This window comes from Pezoporus wallicus, unplaced genomic scaffold (assembly GCF_028554395.1).
Source record: "Pezoporus wallicus isolate ANWC-B61680 ecotype Strahan unplaced genomic scaffold, APGP_CSIRO_Pwel_v1 contig_447, whole genome shotgun sequence".
Classification (NCBI taxonomy): domain Eukaryota; kingdom Metazoa; phylum Chordata; class Aves; order Psittaciformes; family Psittacidae; genus Pezoporus; species Pezoporus wallicus.
The window spans coordinates 879,242-900,156 of record NW_026636385.1 but is presented as its reverse complement, the minus strand read 5'-3'; the positions used below and the strand labels follow the sequence as shown (position 1 = coordinate 900,156).

At 37.7% G+C, this 20,915-nt stretch overlaps 1 protein-coding gene across 4 annotated transcripts; it reads left to right on the top strand.

Annotated features, from left to right (window-relative positions):
* Positions 1-8,936: 8,936 nt before the first annotated feature.
* Positions 8,937-20,711, top strand: SLC7A9 (solute carrier family 7 member 9). Of its 4 annotated transcripts, XM_057400166.1 has the most exons (13): positions 8,937-9,082; positions 10,127-10,250; positions 11,352-11,499; positions 12,420-12,662; positions 12,889-13,014; positions 13,303-13,402; positions 15,110-15,154; positions 15,455-15,578; positions 17,231-17,334; positions 18,014-18,110; positions 18,851-19,000; positions 19,421-19,595; positions 20,487-20,711. In XM_057400166.1, exons 2-13 carry the CDS (start codon positions 10,146-10,148, stop codon positions 20,549-20,551), a joined length of 1,482 nt encoding a protein of 493 aa, XP_057256149.1. In that variant the 5' UTR covers positions 8,937-9,082; positions 10,127-10,145; the 3' UTR covers positions 20,552-20,711. The 4 variants fall into 4 exon arrangements, with proteins under 4 accessions (XP_057256149.1, XP_057256150.1, XP_057256151.1 ...); XM_057400167.1 differs by lacking the exon at positions 12,889-13,014; XM_057400168.1 differs by lacking the exons at positions 15,455-15,578; positions 17,231-17,334.
* The last annotated feature ends 204 nt before the right edge of the window (positions 20,712-20,915 follow it).

Sequence of the window (20,915 nt, the reverse complement as noted above, 5' to 3'; positions counted from 1 at the left end):
GTTTACTGCACTAGTTTTAGGACTAGAAAAAAAAACATAAAAGATAGGCATCACACAGAAATGCTCTTCTGAAAAAAAAACCACCCTTTTTTATTAGAACACAACATTTAAACATGATGAAAACAACCAAAAAAACCCAACACACACACCCCCCCGCAAATAATCCCACTGAAATTACTAAAGTTGGTAATTTTCAGAGTTACGATTCCCCAACAGGCAACACCACTACTTACAATAATTAAACAAAAATCCAGTGTCTCAAAAGCTAACTGGAAGCAGCATCTTAAAAGGACGACCACCATCACTTCTACACTTAAGCAGCAGTTAAAAACTGATTTTCTTTGAGCACTGGAAAAAGCCCAAATGAGACATTAGAAACCGACCCAACTGGAGGCATTTTAGGTGTTTTCACTATTACTGCCTACAGCTTCAGAATATTGAGAACTGAGGAACTCCAGGAGGTGCAGTCAGGAGGGGATTTAACAGCATTACTTGATAACCAGACACCACCAGGAACCACTACTGGGAGTTAATCAGGATATTAAAACATATAATAATGTAAGAGTTAGATGCATTTTTAATTGTCAGCATCCACACACACAGTGTTGAAGTCAACTGCTTGAAACACCACCTGAGGAAGGTGCCAGCTCCTGCTGCCAGTACCAAGCATGGTGAAGCAGCACTGAGCACTTCCATAGCTCACCACTGCAGCTCAAATCAGATGCACGGACAGGCTATTTGACAGTGGAGGTTATGGAAGAGTTGTCCAGTGGAAGAGTCGGTTCAGTTGGTTCCTTGGGTTAATGGCCGAGACACAGCTGCTCTGTTACGCTTTATACAACTTGGATGAGGCAAATAAACCTACCATGAACCACAGGAAGATGCAATGTAACCATCACAATGATGACAGACAGGCTAACCTTAACTGTTCCTAGAGACTTTTATGTCACAAACTGAAAATACTTGGAATATGATTTTTCCTATATATTGCCATAGGATTTACCCAGCAGAAGGAACCCTGATTCAAGTCAGGTAACTAAAACAAATTACAGACTAGACTCATAGAATCAACTAGGTTGGAAAAGACCTTTAAGATCAAGAGGTCCAACCATTACCCCAGGACTGCCAAGATCACCACAAAACCATGTCAGTGAGAGCCTCATCTACTTTGGTTCCATCTGAAACCAGAAGGGAAAAACAAGTTTTAAATGGGTTAGGCTAGAATTAAGTTAGAACACAGAAAATGGAAAACTTTTTGTTTCTTAATACCAAATGCATGCTACCATGCAAGTACAAGATCCATCCTCCTGGAATGGACAGACAATGTTCTCTGGTATTAATTTCTCATTACCAATTCACTCCATAAAGATGCACTGCCAATGAAAACATTTATACACCATATATAACATCATCATTGGTGAGTCAGACACCAGTGCTGGAAAATCTATAATGTAATTTAATTTTTTTTTTCCCAGTACAAAAGCCAACTAAAGCAACTCCTACCCATTCAAAATGAATCTGCACATCTCTACCAAAGGAAAACAAGTCTTTATATGATACTGAACTGCTTTGGTGATAACACACCAAAGCAGAAGGAAACTATTTCATGGCTTTGACATAGTTGTACATGCATTAGCACCAGGACTCTGCTCTTACTCAGGGGTTGCGGTCATCCTGCTGTAAGATACATAAATTGTAACCACAAACATTTGCAGAAGTAGTAGGAATTTAGCTTTTCTTCAGCATCATCCATAAAGCTTTAGGTTTCAGAGAAGTTACCCTCATGAAGCCTGGAGGAGGTTATGACAGTGGTTACAAATTATTAAATGGTGTTTTAAGACCAAAGCCACCAGCTTCACTGAGCACTGCTTTCAAGAACGTGAGCATGAAAAATCCCAAACAGCAGGCAGTGGTTCCCTGTCCAGACAGGAGCTGGTCTCATACGAACTTACCAACTTTGTGAAGTTCTGAAGGGGGTTTCTGGTTGCAAGGGATTTGTGCTTTTTCACCATGTCACACCACACCGTGCACTTGCTGGATGCTGCTTCTGCATCTGTATCTGTTGGGCACCAACTGACACATGGTGAAATCCTTCTGTAGCATCTGCAAAAGGCTGTTCCAGTAACCTGCACCAACACAGCAGACAGCCCTGCTTGTCTTGCTTCAGCTGGGAAACAAATAGTGGAAGCAAACAGTGCAAAAGAATAAAAAGTAAACAATATGGTGTGTGTCAGTTCTTTAAGGATTAAGCATTTTAAATATGTTATCTCTGCAGTTGAACCCCAATTAACTGCTACAATCGGGCATCTTACCATTTCTCCATGGAGTCAAAGAGAACTGTCTCCTCTACAATTGTTTTAGCTACCCCTAATACACAATACTAGCCATTGATCAATTTAATTGTTTCCACTGTTGCTATTACAAAAATGTGATGCTGCTAAACCACAGCAAATGGAACTTCTGGGATACACAAAGTTGCAGATTCCTTTTTTAACTAGCATGTGAAAACTAAGGAAGGCACAAAACTTGTAATCATTCTTCACTGTTCTGTTAACATCAAGGATGGAAATAAATTACTTTAAGTAACCTTTGAACTACACTAAGTAATGGGATGAAGTTCATTGAAGAAAATAGCATCAGGAAGAAGTACCAAAGGCACAGGCTGACCTGTGAAACAACCGCCTTTGGAAATCCAAAACCGTGAAGGTGACAGAGGCTGCAGAGGTGCTGTCACACACACTCGTGAAGAGCTTGTTACCTAAACTCTGAAGTACTACCCTGCACACTGTGGACATTGTGTGGGTACTGTACACCTTTGAAACCTGTACCTCCTGCAGCAACCAGGCAGACCCACAAAGGTCTGCTCTGCTCTGCTGTCTCCAGTGGCACGATTTGCATAGAAATCACTGCACATTCCAAAGCACTTGCTGCGAGTCCTTCTCAATGTTCACAAGCATGAATACAAAGCGTTCAGGGTGTCTTCTATACACACTAACTAAGGAACCATGACAGCTTTCCGTGATTCCAACTATGTCTTCCAAAGCTGGTACATTTGTTCTGATTCCTCTCCTATGCTTGGTGTCGTTCCCAGCACACTACAGAATATTGAGGATCACTGAAAAACAGCCTTATCCTTAGGAGGATTTACTGGGCTACTACTGACAGATAACAGATTAATCTTTCATTAAAGGTGTATAATGAAGGAATCCTTTTAACTTCCTTGGGCAAAACATTGTAGCCCTTCACCAGCTCACTCCATTACAGCATCCTCCCCATTTTCATACTGTTCACAGATCTGTCATTCCCAGTATCTTCCGTCAGCTGCAACATAAATAGGAACATGAACAGACCAGACCCAGGAAACACTCCTGCAGAACAAACCTCTTCCTAGCCTAGCAATGAGCCACTGCTTCCTTCTGCCCAACCTTTTCAATTAATTCTTCATCTACTCTCTTACAGATGTTTTAAAATACACTTTTTTAGGCCTTGCTGCTGCAATTTGCTGGTGAGAACAGAGTCACCAGTAAAAGCCCTTTGAAAATTGATATGTTATACGGTTTCTTCACTTTCAGCTTTGCTTACAGAGGAATAAAACCAGTTTATTATGACAGAATTGCTGATAAGTCATACTTACTGCAGCCAATTCCTTTATAGTTCAGTATCACAGCTGTTAATGCCAGGCGCTATTGTACCACAAAGAAACAAACAGCAGAATACTCTTCCTGTTTGTACAGGTAACGATTTTTATGCATCTTTAAAGTGCTGGAATGAAGAATCAACTATTCTGTTCCAAGTAAATCATCTCCTTGTATTTAGGAACAAGTTCCAAACACACTCAAGTGTGGAGTGTGTTGGAATTTTGCATAATCAAGTGAGCTTGGTTAGTGCACAGGTATTAAGGAAAACATGTTACTTTACATTGTTTCACAGATACTGTACTAAATGTAGATATTAAAGAAATCATTTTACTACAAAAACTCTGTCCATGCCTATTTATCAGCGAATTGCTACCCACCTGATGTTAACAACTTCACTACATTACCACAACCACTGCTGACACAGCATACCGATACACTGCACCTCCCTCCCATTTCCAGTACCTTCCAGCCTGTAAATGCCAGCTTCCTTTCACCATAGAACCGTGTAGCATCCTCCAATTCCTATCAAGAAACGGAAAAACAGATTCAGAATCTGTGGAAGTGCAGTCATATTGAAGGTTCATTGCTGCCTGTCTACAGCCAGCATATCCTGTCTACAAATCATAGAATCATAGAACAGTTAGGGTTGGAAAGGACCTTAAAAATAACTGAACATAACTTTCCCTACAAAAAAAAAAACATTTGGGTTAAATAATGTGATAATAACCCCAAAACACTGTCTCCGCTTTTCAAACCCAAACAAACCACTGCAGATTCTGGAGTAAACCTCAGTAGTTCCAATGCATTTTCCAACTTCTGTTAAAATACATTGGCATTACTTATTACTTTTTCATCAGAGCGAAGTGTGTGTACTGACGCACAGTGTGCTTCAGTTGTGTAAATACCAAGGGAGATTTTGACACTCAATAAAGACACTAAGGCAGAAATTCCCTAAGGTCCTGTGAATTGAGTCATTCATTTTCTGATTTCCTACCCTATTAGGTAATTCCCCCTGCCCATTTACAAGTCATTTAAACCCAACTTTTCTTTGTTCCTTCCTCCCTCCCTCCATTTTTAAGCCAGAACCTTCTATCTACAACACTGCTCTTAGCAGCTGAGAAGAGGGAGCCTCCCAAGATTTTTCTTCATGAAAAATTCATGCCTCTGCACTGGCACTTTGCATCAGGAGCTCTTAAAATCTTTTCCTCTGGGACTACAATCCCTTGCCTGGCCAGGCACAGCTCTTCCATTTAGGAAGGCCCTGAGTCAGCAATTCTGGCCAGGCTCTGAAGCACTGTTAAAAACTTCCTTAACTGTTTAAAAAGTTCCTGAAAGCTCTGGAAAAGAACTAATGCCATATTCTCAAGCTAATTTCCTTCAGAGAGCAGCAAAATTCCCTCAGAATATCCTTAAGATTAGACTCTTTGGTTTTTTTTTTTTGTGTGTTCTTTTGGATAGAATTATGTTCCCAGCACTTGCAAGTTTCTGAACAGCTTTGCTCTAAAAGAATGCAATACAATAAAATCTTTGTCTTCCTAAAAAATATACATTATTTGGCCATGTCTAGTGCAAAACCTTTAGCAGGCCTGAAGATCTTTGAGTCTTATGTATCACAGAAGCAAAACGAACCACACTGTAGCCCAGAAATAAGTAGGAGGAAAAACACTGGTATTTAAAACCCATATATAGCATGGAGATTAAGAACTACATAGTCATCTAATCTTTCCTATTGACTCCCGCAGTTTGCAATCCAGTGGCATAACCCAGCATCGACACAGTGGTTTAGATTGCTTCTTTATATGCCATTTGCAGCATATCTGCAATTACTCAGAAATAAAACATTCAAATGCATTTAAGGGTGATAGTAGTGCGATCACATTTTATAGCATATCTGTTAATGGCAGGATTCAAAGAAGAGCAAGTGCATGTAAACAGATGGATCCTCGATTAAAATGACGTAATCTGTCAAGTAGGAAGGTAAGAATGGAAAGTTCCCATTCTGAGATACTGCTAAGCTACAATTAAAATTTGCAGGTTACAATGATCCTTTTACTATTTGGTTAAAGTATTGGCCAAAGCATAGCATGTGCATTACTGCAAGCAATAAATACCAACCCTACCAAACATTAACCTTTATTATTAGTGACTAATGATAATAAAGGTATACTTATATACTGCACCCTTGCTATTTCCCGAATTGGAAGTTGAAAATTACTTTTTACGATTTAATTGGTAAATAGCATTTGAAAAGGTTCAAATTACACTGTTTAGACAGGACCAGCCCTCAGAGTATTTGTTTCTGTAGCCCCTTGGAATTTGAACTCCTTCATCTCTTCATCTATGTGTATATTTGAGAGGGAAGGAGTCTCTTCCCATTGCTGTAAAAATGCCATTTCTCTTACCCATGACAAAAATAGCAGTAGAATCTTTGAACTCAGTGTTTACTTTTTTCCTTCAGTGGCTGAGGAAAAGGATTGCTGGTAATATTGCAAATCCTTTAATGAATTTATAGCATCCCAAGAAGATTAATTCCTAAAACTAATAATGAATGAAGTTACTTTTTTATTTTCATAAGGAAACCCCAGGCATGGTCAAGTCACAGGCAGAGATTTAAGACACCAATGAACAGATGGGAACTCTCCAAATACACATTCCAGGTAGACTAAAGAAACAGATTACCTAGACAAAAACTCTAACAACATCCTTGCAATGTTACCTTTACTGTACCTGAAGAAACAAAGTAAGAATATAGATCTGATTGGGGTCAGTGAAGGGGGAAGACACCTGAAAACATCACTGGACATGTAGAACATGCAGAACATGCACCTGACCTGCACAAAGAATTTCAAAGATTACCTACACTACATCTAAAACAAAATCTTGAGCAAAGCATTTCTTAACATAGAATTAAATATGACAAACTCCATTATATTTTTATCAAAATTATGTAAGTTTTTTCTCTTTCTTTTTTTTTTTTTGTCTGGAAATTCCAGGGAAGAGATGATGTGAGAGGGATGCCTACTTAATTTTGAGGAACAAGGTTTGTCTCATAGTATGATTCCCCCCTTCTTTTTTCTTTTCACATTAGCTATTTCCAAAGTCTCTGTGGCATTTCAGAGAAATAAACCCAACTTAATTTCATAATTATCAGCTATACAGAACATAGAAGTACTTACATAATATCTGATCCCAAATGAAGCATCTGCAGTTGATGGATACAAAAATGTTAGTTTAATTCTACACTGCAATTGCAATGAAAAATATTTTAAAGTCCCTGTAAAAGATACTGGAAAGGAAGTTGTTGATACCTGGCTATTCATATGCGTGTAGTAAGACTGATTTTAACACTCTTTATTCTCTTTATCTGTAGGAAAAAAAAACACAATTTGTCCACCCATCATTCAGGTGGCAATGTTGGAACAAGAAGTTAGTTAAGAGGGAAGAGCTTCTCTTGAGGCTCAAACCTAACTCAGTGGGAGTTAAAAAAAATGAAACCAGAACAAAACCAAAACACACACACACAAAAAACAAACCAAAACCCACACACATAGAAGAAAAAGACAGTGATTTAAAAAAATGTAAAAAAATACAGCTTTGGTTTTGTTTTCAGTCCTGACATTACTTTCCAATCTGGTCTGAAGAAGGACATCCACTGCCCAGAGTCTGGATCAAGCATGGCGAACATAACCCCACATACATCTTTTTCACCTTTTCTTGGAGTCCATTTTTAGTCACAGATTTACATTTACATTACAAGAGACTGGAATTCCTGTGGATCAAGCCTGCATGCTTAAACAAAAGGTTAAAAAAAAAAAAAGAATGCCAACTGTCAAATCTTGCCAGTGATGCGAAGGGTTAACCGATGTACAGGGGGGTTAGGGTTAATCCACTTGCTTAGCAATGTTACTGCTTACTCGTGCTTATTCAACAAATGCCTGCTCAACACTTATCATGCTTGCCGGAACAGTGTGGGAGGACCAAGGCTATTGATAAGAGGAAGGAACAGTAACTTGGTTCCTGCTCTCTGGACCCCTAAACTGACTGAGATCTGCTTTGCAGCTTGGACAGTGACTAAATCACCAGGGAACATGTGCAACGACTAGAGATGAAAAGTTCAGGGAAGACTCGTTTACTTCATCTTCAGACCCTTGCCCATGACCACCAGGAGACCCTATGCAAGCAAGGACCTTTACCTCATTAGAATACGAAGCGGGATAGGTCATGAATAAGTGTGTTGCATAATCTAATGCATATGTAAATAGTTTAGAGGATAAATATAGAGGAGAACAACGCTGGGGTGCACATGATTTTGGAGGAGCAATCCCCCATGCACCTCAGCGCTGAATAAAGCATGCCTACTTTACAACCTTAACAAGTTGTGGAGCCTATCCACGTATCACCAGGATAATGCTGTGTTGATACTTAGGTCCAACCACTTGGCCTTATTTCCAGTCCTGTAGTGCTACTGTTCAGGAGGCATTATCTTAACAAGATAAACCTGTATTTAACATCAGCAGCTAATACCAGTATATCTTTTACTGTTAACAGCAGATATTGGAGGAAAAAAAAAAAGTAAAGTCAGCTGCAGTTAGAGCAGGTTGATCGGGACTTACTGATTTGGAGCAGGGAAGGAGCTGTGGAGCTGTGCTGCCAAAAACAACAAAGTGAAACATGATTAAGGCTTGTTTTGTGCAAGTATTTTAGGAATGACTAGCCAGAATGAAAGATGGTACTGTGGTTTCAGCATTCAGGATAGCAACACATTTTTGAAGGCTATACAGCTGTAGGGAAACAGAGAGAATGGCACTTGTCAGTAAAGCAGGACTTTTAAACATTTACAAAAATGAAAAATTAATTGGAACAGCAAGTGAAGGGAACACAAGCTGTCCACTCAGCTGCCTCCAGGTTAATGAAAAACAAAGGAAAAAAATCCCTGCTTACACTTCTCTACCTGCTCAAAATAAAAACATCAACAGTTTTACAGCTAACATCTGGACTCATGTTTATAATGCACCCATAATGTGACAACCTCTTCAAGGTTATCTTTCAGAGGCATTTCTAAGTTAGAAATTGCTTGATATAAAATCTTCAAAATAGACTCTTCAATGGCTCACTCTCACTATGCAATATACCACTTACTTAGGTACTGGACAAACATTCTCAGTAATGGAACAAAGACTTCTTTCTTTTTTCAAAGATAAACTAACTGCAGTCTTGGCTTACCTGTGGTTCATATCTGAAAGCTTCTTGGCTGAGAATGGGTTTAATGATTACCTTTTATAACCTCTGTACTTAAGCCACTGCTGCTTCTGCATATTCTGGTTTCTGACATGAACATCTCTCACTCTCTAAGTGGCTGCTAAATCTAACGGGAGAAATAAAGACAGACACTACACAGAGATTCCTGGGCCCAATTAACACCAAGCAAACATAAATAAGAAAAGGTAAGTGAATGTATAACTGCTAAAAGATGACTGTTAAAACATTCTAATACATGACTTAAAGGAGAGAAATTGGGCACAAAGCTGTAATAAAATTCAGTGACCCAGGCCCCGCATTCCTTACTGGGGCAATTTTCTGTTCACGGTTTAATCTTAAAGGTTGGATTCATTATGGATTCCTTTTGAAAATCTTTAATTCAAAACATAAACTGGATGTACTAACAGCTCAGATGTTTTTGAAGACTGATATGGAGATAGGTGTTCTGAGATAATGTAAAAAGCTATGGTTTCTGTAGTGAAGAACTTCTGTATACTAGCTAAGCTGCCTAAACATGATGCATTCCTGAATTACTGTCTGTGTAACTGCAAAACGATCTTCAGCATTCAGATTCCATTAATTGTAGCTGTAGGTCCTCAGGGGAGAAGAGACTTAGACATCTTTTGAGACTCAGGACCTAACCCCATCAATTTGAAAGCAATCTGTTTACATTCTAATTCTAAACAGAACAAAAAGTTCTGTAGGAGACATTCAGGCTGAGTCAACACAGAGAAGACCATAACTCTTTGAAGCAAAGAGCTGCTAATTAGACAATCAATCACAGCAAACACCTTTGATTTAGCAGGTACTTGCACGTCCAAGGAAATGAGACAAGGCCTAAATTAACCAAGAAGGTGAGAGGAGGCTCCTAGATAAGAAAACAGAATAGTTTTGGGAGAGAGATTAAATCTGTCTAAACCTCTGGAATAGTTCAAAGGAGGGAGTAGCTATAAAACCTAGATTGCTCCAGGAAGGACATCCTGTCACCTGAAGGTAACCTGAGCCGAAGACATCCACTGCTAGGTGGGTATGAGGAAAATCTACAGCAAGTAGGATGGATGAGATGAAGTAGATGCAACTAATGCGTCCTGGATTTCATCTCTGAGCGGATAGTTGGGTGGAAGGCCTTTGCCTGGGAGCAAGTGTGTGCACATGCATTTGTATTTTCTGGCAATGTACACTTTAACATTCATATGCTAGACCAATATTTTGTTTGCATTTCCTTAGAGATTTCAGCAAGTAAACCAAATGGGTGAAGAAAACTTGAAGAAAAGAAAAGGAGAAGACAACAAAAAAGAGGATGGACAGTCCATTCAGAGCCATGAACCCCAAGCAATGAACCTACAAAAGGAGGTAAACCATTTTCTTTTCCCCCTTCAGTCTGTCGGTGTGTGAGGGGCTGGCAAAGGGAGGCTCTGTGCGCAGTCATCAGCACGCAAAACCTGCAGTTGTGTCCCAGTTTAGCTGCGATGTGCTAGTATCGCGGCAGTGTGGGTGCCTTGCAGTTCAGGAAACTACTAAGTACTAGTCAAATAGAATCACAGAATGGTTTGGGTTGGAATGAACCATAAAGCTCATCTAGTTCCACCCTGTGGGTTGGGCACCTTCCACTAGACCAGGTTGCTCAAAGCTCTGGTAAAAACACAAAAAGTAAGAATATGTATTTTTTGAAGCCTTTGAATTATTTTGCTATCTGGTAACTGAAGTTGATCAAGTGAGACACTTCAGAAATTTTGCCTTTTCCTTCCACAAGTACTTCTCAGAGGCTGAAATGGGTTTTTCAGCTCACTGATTCTGGAAGTTTGCTGATATTTATAGCCACTGGGACAGAAATACAAGTAAAAAGGTGTCTCCTCCAGAAAATTACCGGTGCCATAGAAATCAGATATGCCACTTGCGCTCAGGAGGGAGTGGAATTCCTCTTTAAACTTAAGTAACATGATTCTTTCACCACTTAGCAGCATCAAGTAAATTCCTGTGCGCTAATACTTGAAGCAATGAAGTGAAAGCAACTGCTGGAAAAACAAACAAACTAGCAAACAAACAAACAAAAAAACCCAACTCCATCCAAGAAATCAGGTTTTACAAGCTTAGAAAATTCAGAATTCCTCAAGTGCTCATAAAAGAATTCCAGTGTTTGAGAGTGGAAAGGGGATGCTGACCTGTACAACATTAGATTTGAGCCCCACACAAGTCAAAGCATGGATTAATACAGCAAACACACACGCATGCAGAGTCCAAATAACTGGACTTGTGGGAACAGCAGGACTACACCACAGGGTGCGTATGCAAAGAAAAGAGAAACTTCAGTTTCATGTATTAGTTTTAGAAGTTGCATGTTAGAAGCTGAAAAAGGTAAGTCACTAATGACAATTACCATAACTGCATTATACCAAGAAGCAATTACTGAATTATCAGAAGTTATTTTACTAAAATGTCTCATTTTATTTTAAGGTTGGCCTCATCAGTGGAATCTGTATGATTGTTGGAACAATTATTGGCTCAGGCATCTTTGTTTCTCCAAAATCAGTACTTGCCAATGTGGGAGCTGTGGGTCCTTGTTTAACCATGTGGGCAGCCTGTGGAATTCTTGCAACCTTAGGTAAATGAATCAACAAAGGAACTGAATCTTTGGGTAAATCTTTGTATCTACTGTTTCTGTGTACTACTCTCATTTCACAAATTAGCCATTAGCACCTAGACCAAAGTAACATATCCTGGTAGGTGTCCCAGTATTCAGCAAAGAGAAATAAGGTATATGCTGTTCATAGGTTTTTAAGACTGCAAAGCACATTTACAGTTCATTCTGAAAGCAAGTCTTAATTTTGCTTACTTCATCCAGTAACTAATAAAGACAATGCTTTGCTACTTATATCACAGGGACTGAGACATTCACTGGCAGTGAGCTAGGTACTTCTGCCATTTTCCTTCTTGTGAATTTAATTCTATATTAATTCTATATTCTATATTCTGATATTCTATAATTCTATATTCTGAAAATATAGTGCCAAGCACCTCAAAATGAGTTTCAAAAAGATAACCAAAAAGGGAATTCCATGGGCACTCTGTCAGGTACACAGCAGAGAAAGATGCCAGCTGGAAGTATCACTCTACTCCAAAGCTTAGTTGACATTTTAATTTAAAATTGTGCAGCAAGTCCATTTTTCCAAGTTTCCCAAAGGTAGGTCACTCAGTGCAGCTGTCACTTAGATGCTTCTTACTGTGTTGGTTTCTTAAGCAGAAATCTAATATAAAATCAGAATGTACTTTTTTTTTGTTGAAGTCTGTAACACCAACAGTAGTCAGTTCTGGTCTGTAAAATAGTTTCAGTGTATTTTTTTCCAGTTGCTCACAAGTAATTAAAATTTTATTTTGCATATACAGTAAAACATACCGAAAACATGAACTGAGTAATGATGCATTGTATGTATCTATTTTCTCAACTTTTCTACCTATTAAGAAGTGATAATCTGTTTTAGAAAGCACGTGAACTAAGCTAGTAACACTTTCCTTGTTACTCAGGTGCACTTTGCTTTGCTGAGCTTGGTACAATGATCACAAAATCTGGGGGAGAATATCCTTACCTTATGGAGGCCTTCGGCCCAATTCCAGCGTTTTTATTTTCTTGGACAAGCTTACTGGTCACCAAACCCAGCTCATTTGCAATCATTTGTCTCAGCTTTGCGGAATACACGTTAGCTCCTTTTTATCCCGGTTGTGATCCACCCCAAGTCGCCATCAAGTGTCTTGCAGCAGCTGCCATTGGTAAGATTTTGAGACAAGATACACCAGTGCCTGACTCAGAAAACTGGTTTTCCCCACAATTTTAAAAGTTATCCAAACATAGTATGTTAAAACCCCCTGTATCAATAATAATAGACAAACAGCAGTATGGAAAAGTAGTGAAGTAAGGCGGGGAGGGGAAAGTATTTAAGAAGCAACTTCTAATTCTGACAAATTTAATACAGAAATTCATGAATATGTATTTCAGTGACAATTACAACAGTGAATTCACTGAGTGTGAAGTTGGGAAGCTATCTCCAGAATTTTCTCACGGCTGCTAAAATGATCATTGTCACAATCATTATTGTAAGTGGAATTGTTCTCCTTGCACAAGGTAATTAAACACACTACTTGCAAAAACTATTTTAATTTCTGCTATGACGTTAAACAATTTGCCACGGACAGAGGTGGTGTAAAATAAACCTCTGTTTTCAGAGTTTTAGTTCCAGATCTCTTGGGAACTATTGTATTTTCTTTTAGAGAAAGGCTGGGTGGGAAATGTAGCACTACAGATCAACTAATAAAAATCGGCATTAATTAAACTGTCAGAATGTTTCTTCATCTGGTGGGGATTAAAGGAATTAATTTCAATACTGACCAATAATCTATGTCTTATTTGCAGGAAAAACAGAAAATTTTAAAGATTCTTACAAGGACAGTTCAGTTTCTTTTGGATCTATTGGTTTGGCATTTTATAATGGACTCTGGGCATATGATGGATGGTAAGGTATCTCTACTTAACGGTTACAGTTTAACATCCTGTAACCGGTTTACTCTTCCTCTGTACAACTCAGATGAGATCTGAAAAAAGTTAACATCTGACCTGTTATTAAGAATCTCTTAATGAATTCTGGAAAAATAACAAAACCCCCAAACCCTCAAGTTCCTGTTTATAAGGGAAAGGAACTATACTAGATCCTGAAAGGAGCTGCTGCTTTGTTGCTACAGTACTTAAGATACTGTGGTAATGAGAATATAAATATAATATAAATAACTAATATAAACTTTAATGCCACTATGTTAGGCCAAATAGCCTTCCCAGAGCCCCTGCAGCTTACGCATCAAATTCCATTTCTTATGAAATGTAGTGGTGTCTGATTAGTACAGGAGGACATAAAAAAAGGTCAGAATTCATAAGGTTCAACTTCCAATTGTTTGGTTTTTTTTTCATTTGGAATTAATGTAAAAAATATTAAGTCTTCTTCCCTGAGACGCTTTAAATTTTATTCTCCGCATCTGTTTATCTATTATCTACCGTATTAGATTTAACAAGACACATTTGAAAATATTCACATACATGGATGAACTTAGGTTTACATTTACGCTCTACATAAGGCATTTATATTTACTACCCAGAAGAGTGCTTTCCAGAATTATTTTCCCAGGGATAAACTTACTGGCAGGAATATTTAATCTCTACCACAATCCAGAAAACAATTTACACATTTCAATTCCTGAAACTAAAGGGAATGTCAGTTGGTCACAGACTGTTGGCATAAATCTAGTATCATGATCTGATCCATTAATACTATTCTTAAATGTTCAAACTGTAAAGGCTTGCAATCAGATCTGTATTTTGGATGGCACTGAGAACGTAACTCTTAACTTCCAGCAAAGCAAGTCCAATGTAGACGCTTTATACTGAATTTGTTTTTAAATGGATCACTCTTTCAGGTTCTATTCCCAACTCAGGCATTCAAGTCTGCTAATTCAGAAATTCACCTGTTTTAAGGTGACAGCGCAGCTGGTGCCTAACTAATTATTTCAGTATATATAACTACCAGGCACTGATGTTTGAAGATCGGTCTCTTGAATTGTAAATACCAACTCCTCACACTTTCAGAAGTGGACAAGTAAAAACCTTGTTTTAATCTGGTCTACACACTCTAGGAAAAACGAGTATTTTGAAATTATAATTCTGATTGGTGTAATCCTTAAAAAGGTTTTCACTCATTTTCTAGACAACATGACTCACTTCAGTCCTTGTGATGGGTGCACTTCTGTTTTCATTTGAAGAGACTCAGATATTGCAAAGCTTTAGGCTCAAAGGCAGTCCTGTAATTTGAGATAATGTCTGCCAAATTTTTATTTTGTTCTTCTGGGATTATTTTATCCAAGAACTAAGACAATCTCATTTCAAAATCTCAAGAGATACTTGTAAGATACTGTGAGAAGGAAAAGATAATGGAGGGAAAGATGGTGAATCAAGAGGCTGACATTTGGCTAAGAAGCTCAGACAGGTTTGTGTCCTGCAGTTTTACCACTAAAAAAACCCCCACCAAAATAAACAAAGAAAACAAAAAAAAACCCACAAACCCTTCTAACTGCAAAGGTAAAAATCAATAGCACAAGTAACACCAGACTTCATAATGTATTAGCATTTCAACACCTGACTGCTAATAACATTGTATGAATGCTTCTCCTTCCAGGAATCAACTCAATTACATCACAGAAGAACTTAAAAATCCTTACAGGTAAAACCATGTAGGAAAGCAGTGTTTCTAATGACAAAAATTGAACACTATTATTTCTGTACAAGCAGGCATATATTTTGCCTTGTTTTTTAAAGCAACGGTTATTCAGCTTGAGCACTTAATAGACAAAGCTTCATAAGTTTGTAATTTTTTTTAAGTCCTGATTTCCATGGCTCTACAATAAGGAAATGTAAATACACCTAAAGAGCATATGGGGAAAAGTAAGAGTCCACAGTTTACTATGACAACTCTACCAGTGATACAGCAATGCTGATAGAGTCTTACTTTTGCATCCTTTAGAAATCTACCGCTATCTATAATTATTGGAATCCCCTTGGTTACAGTTTGTTACGTTCTGATAAACATTTCATATTTCACCGTAATGACTTCAACAGAACTCCTGCAGTCCCGGGCAGTTGCTGTGGTAAGCCACTTTATTTTGTAATAGAGCATCTGGAGAAGGCTGTGTGCATTAAAGTCATATGAGCAAAAAAGGAACCTGTAATTTTTCTTTAGGATACAATCAATTTCTAAGCTGTCAGTGTCCTCTTTATCCACACCATCCACTGTCATTTCTTAATCTAAGAGTTATTTCAGTGATGCTTACAAGAGTAGTTATGTCATATCCCAAGAAAAAAAAACAAACAGAAGGAAGCAAAAGTAATGGAGTCTGCAGCTAACATTTTGTGAGCACTGCAGCTTCGAGGCTGATTATCTTCCATAAGCACCAGAAAGTGGAAGGAAAAATAACACATGGCTGCTGCTTTGCCTTTTTCAGTATTTCCAGTATTTCTGAGAAAAAAGCACATGCAAAAACGCCAGATTAAAGTTTGTCAGGCTGGAGATGGCAGCAAGGAGTCCATAATTCACTTCATTATTTTTTTTCCTCAACAAAGCTAAGAATTACCCTTTTTGTATTACTACAAGACTATTACAGATAAAATTAAAGATGATAGAGATTTCTAAAATCTTAACAGATGTATCTGTCCCTGCAGTTCCACTCAGTAAATTTTCTGTGGGACATGGTTCTCACCTGTTGAGATCATGCAGCAACTTTTTCTACTATTAGTTTTTGGGGAAAACAAACAGTATGTCCCATGCACGCCAAATGCAGTGCAGCACACTGAAGTACATGAACTTAGAAATTCTTAAGTATTTAAAAAAAAAAGTTACAATGTTAAAAGACGTTATTAAAATTCAGAACTTCGGTGCATTTCAACATCTTGTTGGCATCAAGAAGTACAGCAGTATATATATTGACTTAAAGGACTTCAATGTACCACAAAATTTACAATCTAAACACCACACATCAGCTACCACTGAACTTGTCAGACTAACAACAAAATCAGAACTGCCACTGAGCAGCAGAAAGGTAAACAGCAGGAGGGCACAGTATAATGAGGTCTGCACATCTGAAAGCAGACTTCTTGCTTGGCACTGGTGTGTCCTACCACTGGACAAAGAAACACTGATGTTACTCTTAATGCTTGCCCTGCTATAAAAGGTTAATCACCCTCAACTAAACCCGCAAAACCTTTCAAAAGTTGGATTTCAAATGCATTTACAGTACTTATATTAGCTCTACTCCATCCTGCAGTAGCAGCCCACATACCACAGCACAGCTGAAAACTGAAGGGTGCTGAGAGACTATTGCCTTTCACTGGTGCACCTACAAGGCTCAGGCTGTCACGCTGTCGCTGCTAGTGTTAACCCCTTCCACATAGGTTGAAAGAGCTCATGCATGCGTGGCAATCTTCCTGTTCTGCAGGCATTCCCAAATCAAGTGTCTTGAACAGAATGTGTGTTTATTTTTTACATGTCTCCCAGTGTTTCCTACAGATGCTGCATCTCAAACACCGTAATATTCCACTCTATAGAGTGGCTCATGACTTAATCCAGGTCTTCAACTGGCAAAACACATTTTTAGTAACTATACAAAATATACAACTGATGTTTTTAATGGTGACATACTTTAGATACTCATTTACTGTACTTCAGAAGAGGCTCCAACATTACTCAATATACCAAATGGTAAACTGAAATGAAAAAATTATTAATTTTAATCCCATATCCCAGACATTCGGAGATAGAGTCCTTTATCCAGCCTCTTGGATAGTTCCTGTCTTTGTGGCCTTTTCTACAATTGGATCTGCCAATGGGACCTGTTTTACTGCAGGCAGGTAAGCTCCCATCCCAAATACTTTAAAATGAGAATTTTTGAAGGATAGAAAGAATTCTATATACATACGTATCTACACACAAAGATACAGGCATTCTTTTGATCCCTATGTAAAATATGTAATTAAAAAGTACCCACAAATCTAACTATATTGTTTGTCAACCTGGCTATGAAGGTTTAGAAAATGATAAGGTCCCTTATTGCTTCCATTAATGCCTCCATTTAGTGTTTAATAAATATTTAAAATCTCAAACACAGCTGAATAACAGAGGGCTCTAAAGACCAGTTTGTTGACAGGCTGTCAATACAGCTTTCTGATACAAAGCAAATTAAAAAATGAAATATTTAAAGGGACACAGTAGCTAACATGTTTTTTTCCAAAATAATTTTAATGTGCAAATTGATTCTGAAACTAGTTTGAAGTTCACTAATTTAATACTGTTTCTGAATTGGTTTCAAATTCACTGCTTTGTTTCACCAGTAATACTGGCTACTTCCCTTATTCCAGCCTGTAACATAATTTAGATACCATTGCATATCAAGGGAAATATCAGTATTTATAGTTGGGTGTAGTCACACAGTAAAACACACCTCAAAGTGAGTGTACTCTTTTTTTTCCAGCAAGGTGTTGAAAGTCTAGGTGCTACACTAACTAGATTCCCTTGTGTTTGTTTTGTCAGACTTGTTTATGTTGCAGGTCGTGAAGGGCACATGCTAAAGTTGTTATCTTACATTAGTGTCAAGCGTTTAACACCAGCCCCCGCTATCATATTTTATGTAAGTATTTTTTATGTACAGAAAACTTACCAACAAAATTTTCTAGGAATACACACTTCCACAATTCCTTACCTGCAGTCTTGACACATATCTTTGACTAACTAGGTAATTCCTAAACATATATTAGAAAAAAACCCCACTATATACCCACCCCCAACTTCTTAATTTTAACAGTTTCACTGCAGAACTGGATTTTAAAATCAAAATGTTTAAGAATCCACAGCATGAAAACAAATTAAGAGAGTAAATTATTACTATTAGGCAGTATTAACTTCACAGGATGTTAAAAGCAAGCTATTACCACTGTATTTCCTCCCTCTAAGAATGCATTTACATCTCACAAAAATATACTCATTTTAAAATAAATCTAGAATATCTTATTTTTACCTGTTTATTTTCAAAGTAAACCAAGATAAGTTGAAAATTCAATTGCTGTTGACTCCCAGTAACCGTAATAACCTAAAAATGTATTTAGCATCTTCACTTACTCCTAGATACACAGTCAACAACAGAACAGACTAATGCATTCAAATTTTAAGTCTTGATTTAAAATGTAATTAAGATTGCATACAAATACTATTATGTTAGCAGGATGTGGACACTATCTTTAAAGGTGCTTGCAATACACTTACACCCAAAAGTTTAAGGAAAAGCATTCACAGATCATCATCCATACTGACACAAGTAAAATTCAGCCTTCTCTTACAGTAGACTATACTCATTTTTCTTTTCATTTTTAGGGGATCGTTGCTATTATTTATATTATCCCCGGTGACATTGACACACTAATAAATTACTGCAGTTTTGCAATCTGGATATTTTACGGTTTAACTGTCCTTGCACTCATTGTTATGAGGTTTACAAGAAAAGACCTCAAGAGACCAGTCAAGGTAAGTTCAGCATTCAAAATGGTTTTTCCTCCATTCCCAGAAATAATGAAACACAACCTCATCCTAAATATTTGCATATTTAACATCCGTTTGCAAGGTTTTCAGGAATGGGAAACAATTAGTCAGCAGACTACCACTGAAAGAGTACCCAGATTAAGACCCCAGGTCATTTCACTTGAGTCAGGGCCCCAGATACATTAAAATACAAATTTTTACACTTCTGTTTGCCATTTAGGCAAAGAGAACTTGGTCAACGATATAGGAAAAGAGTTTTCCCTATCCTTCTTGCTACTCTACTGCCCCATTTGATGCTGGAAATTTCGAAAGGAAAATATGCATAAGGCAATGAAATTATTCTTCCATACATGCAACTTTAAGAACAGCAAAAGAACAAGTAATTTTGTGCTTTGTATCTTGCAGATACCAACCATCATTCCAGTCGCAGTGACATTAGCCTCCATTTTACTGATATTGGCACCAGTCATCAGTGCACCTGAACTGGCCTATTTGTACTGTGTTTTATTTATAGGTAGTGGACTTATAGTTTATGTACTTTTTGTTTATTTTAAATTCAACTGGCCCCAAAAAATATCAAGTAAGTATAATTCACATAGCCAGCTCCAAGTTCAAAACAGTACTTCTAAGCTTTTGATTAACTGCTGAAGCTCATTAAATAGGCCATCCCATCTGAATCATGATTGGGGTGTGGAAAGGGGGGTGTATTTTTACTCCTTCCTCTGAAAAAAAGTGGTTTGGCTTCAAGAAGAATGAAACTTCATTTACAAAAAAGAAATACGTATCTTTAGTAGCATGAAGAAACTGACTTAAAAGGAACAGAATTATTTTATCTGTAAAGTTAGTTCGACTCTCCACATTTTGAAACACTGGCTTTAGCCATTAACTAAGGATTAGGAGACATACATTCTCATGCCACAAAAGACCGCTTTGAGCTCAAGCTAGCAATTTCACTATACTCACTGAAGAAAATGTTAAGAACATTTAAGACCGAAATTAATGACAGTGCTGCTGAGTAAAGTGAAACCTGCAAGAACCCAGCGTGACCATTTATAAAACGTGTTTTGTGTAATCTCAGGAGAAACTCTTTGCAATTATCTATGGAATACCAGGATACACAAATACTTATGAGAGGGAAAGGGGAACCAGCTTAAAAGGGCAGAATTAGTAGTTTTAAAGACGTGAAAAATATCCATCCCTGTCTCTCCTGCCCCCCACTATTGTTAAATATTACATAATTATACGATCAGAAGCACTGTACCCTAAATGCAAAGTCTAGAAATCCTACAATGCTGCATCTTGAATCTGGTTTTTACTCCCCATCCCTTGTATTTTGAGATATGAATACAGAAAACACAGACAACTACTCACAATGATCATTTTTTTCAGGAAATTTTCTTCGGAAAATAGTACAAGTCTGAATAGAAATACTGTTCTCATAAGCCTCTAACAGTAACTTTTCTCCCCTCAGAGCCCATCACTATGCACCTTCAGATGCTTTTGGAAGTTGTTCCAGCAGAAGAAGTTACTGAATAGTGTATTTTTTTGTTGTTTTTGAGTGGTTAAAGGAGATTCACTTGAGTTTTGCACACATTTATACTTTCTAAAATTGTGTTCATACTGGTGTATTGTTTTTGCAACACTTTAGTACTTGAAAAATGTTAAACATGCAAGAATAAAAGATTTCTGAGCCAGATTATAGTGTCCAGCAGAGCTGTTTCCATTTTTCACATGTATATTATTGTATCTTATTTTGAGTAATGCCAATGCAGAAAACAAGGGGAACTTCTCAATTATGAAGATGGCAACTTACTAGCAGCATAGCCAAGATGCTTTTGATCACACTGAAATCAGCATCACATTCAACAGACCACACAGGAAGGACAGAAGTAACGTAAAC

Bases quoted from the DNA above. Each gene is read 5' to 3' on its own strand.
- SLC7A9 (XM_057400166.1), top strand. From the start codon at position 10,146: ATGGGTGAAGAAAACTTGAAGAAAAGAAAAGGAGAAGACAACAAAAAA. The intron at 11,500-12,419 runs GTAAATGAATCA...CTTGTTACTCAG, and splicing joins TGGAATTCTTGCAACCTTAG to GTGCACTTTGCTTTGCTGAG. The intron at 12,663-12,888 runs GTAAGATTTTGA...TATGTATTTCAG, and splicing joins TCTTGCAGCAGCTGCCATTG to TGACAATTACAACAGTGAAT.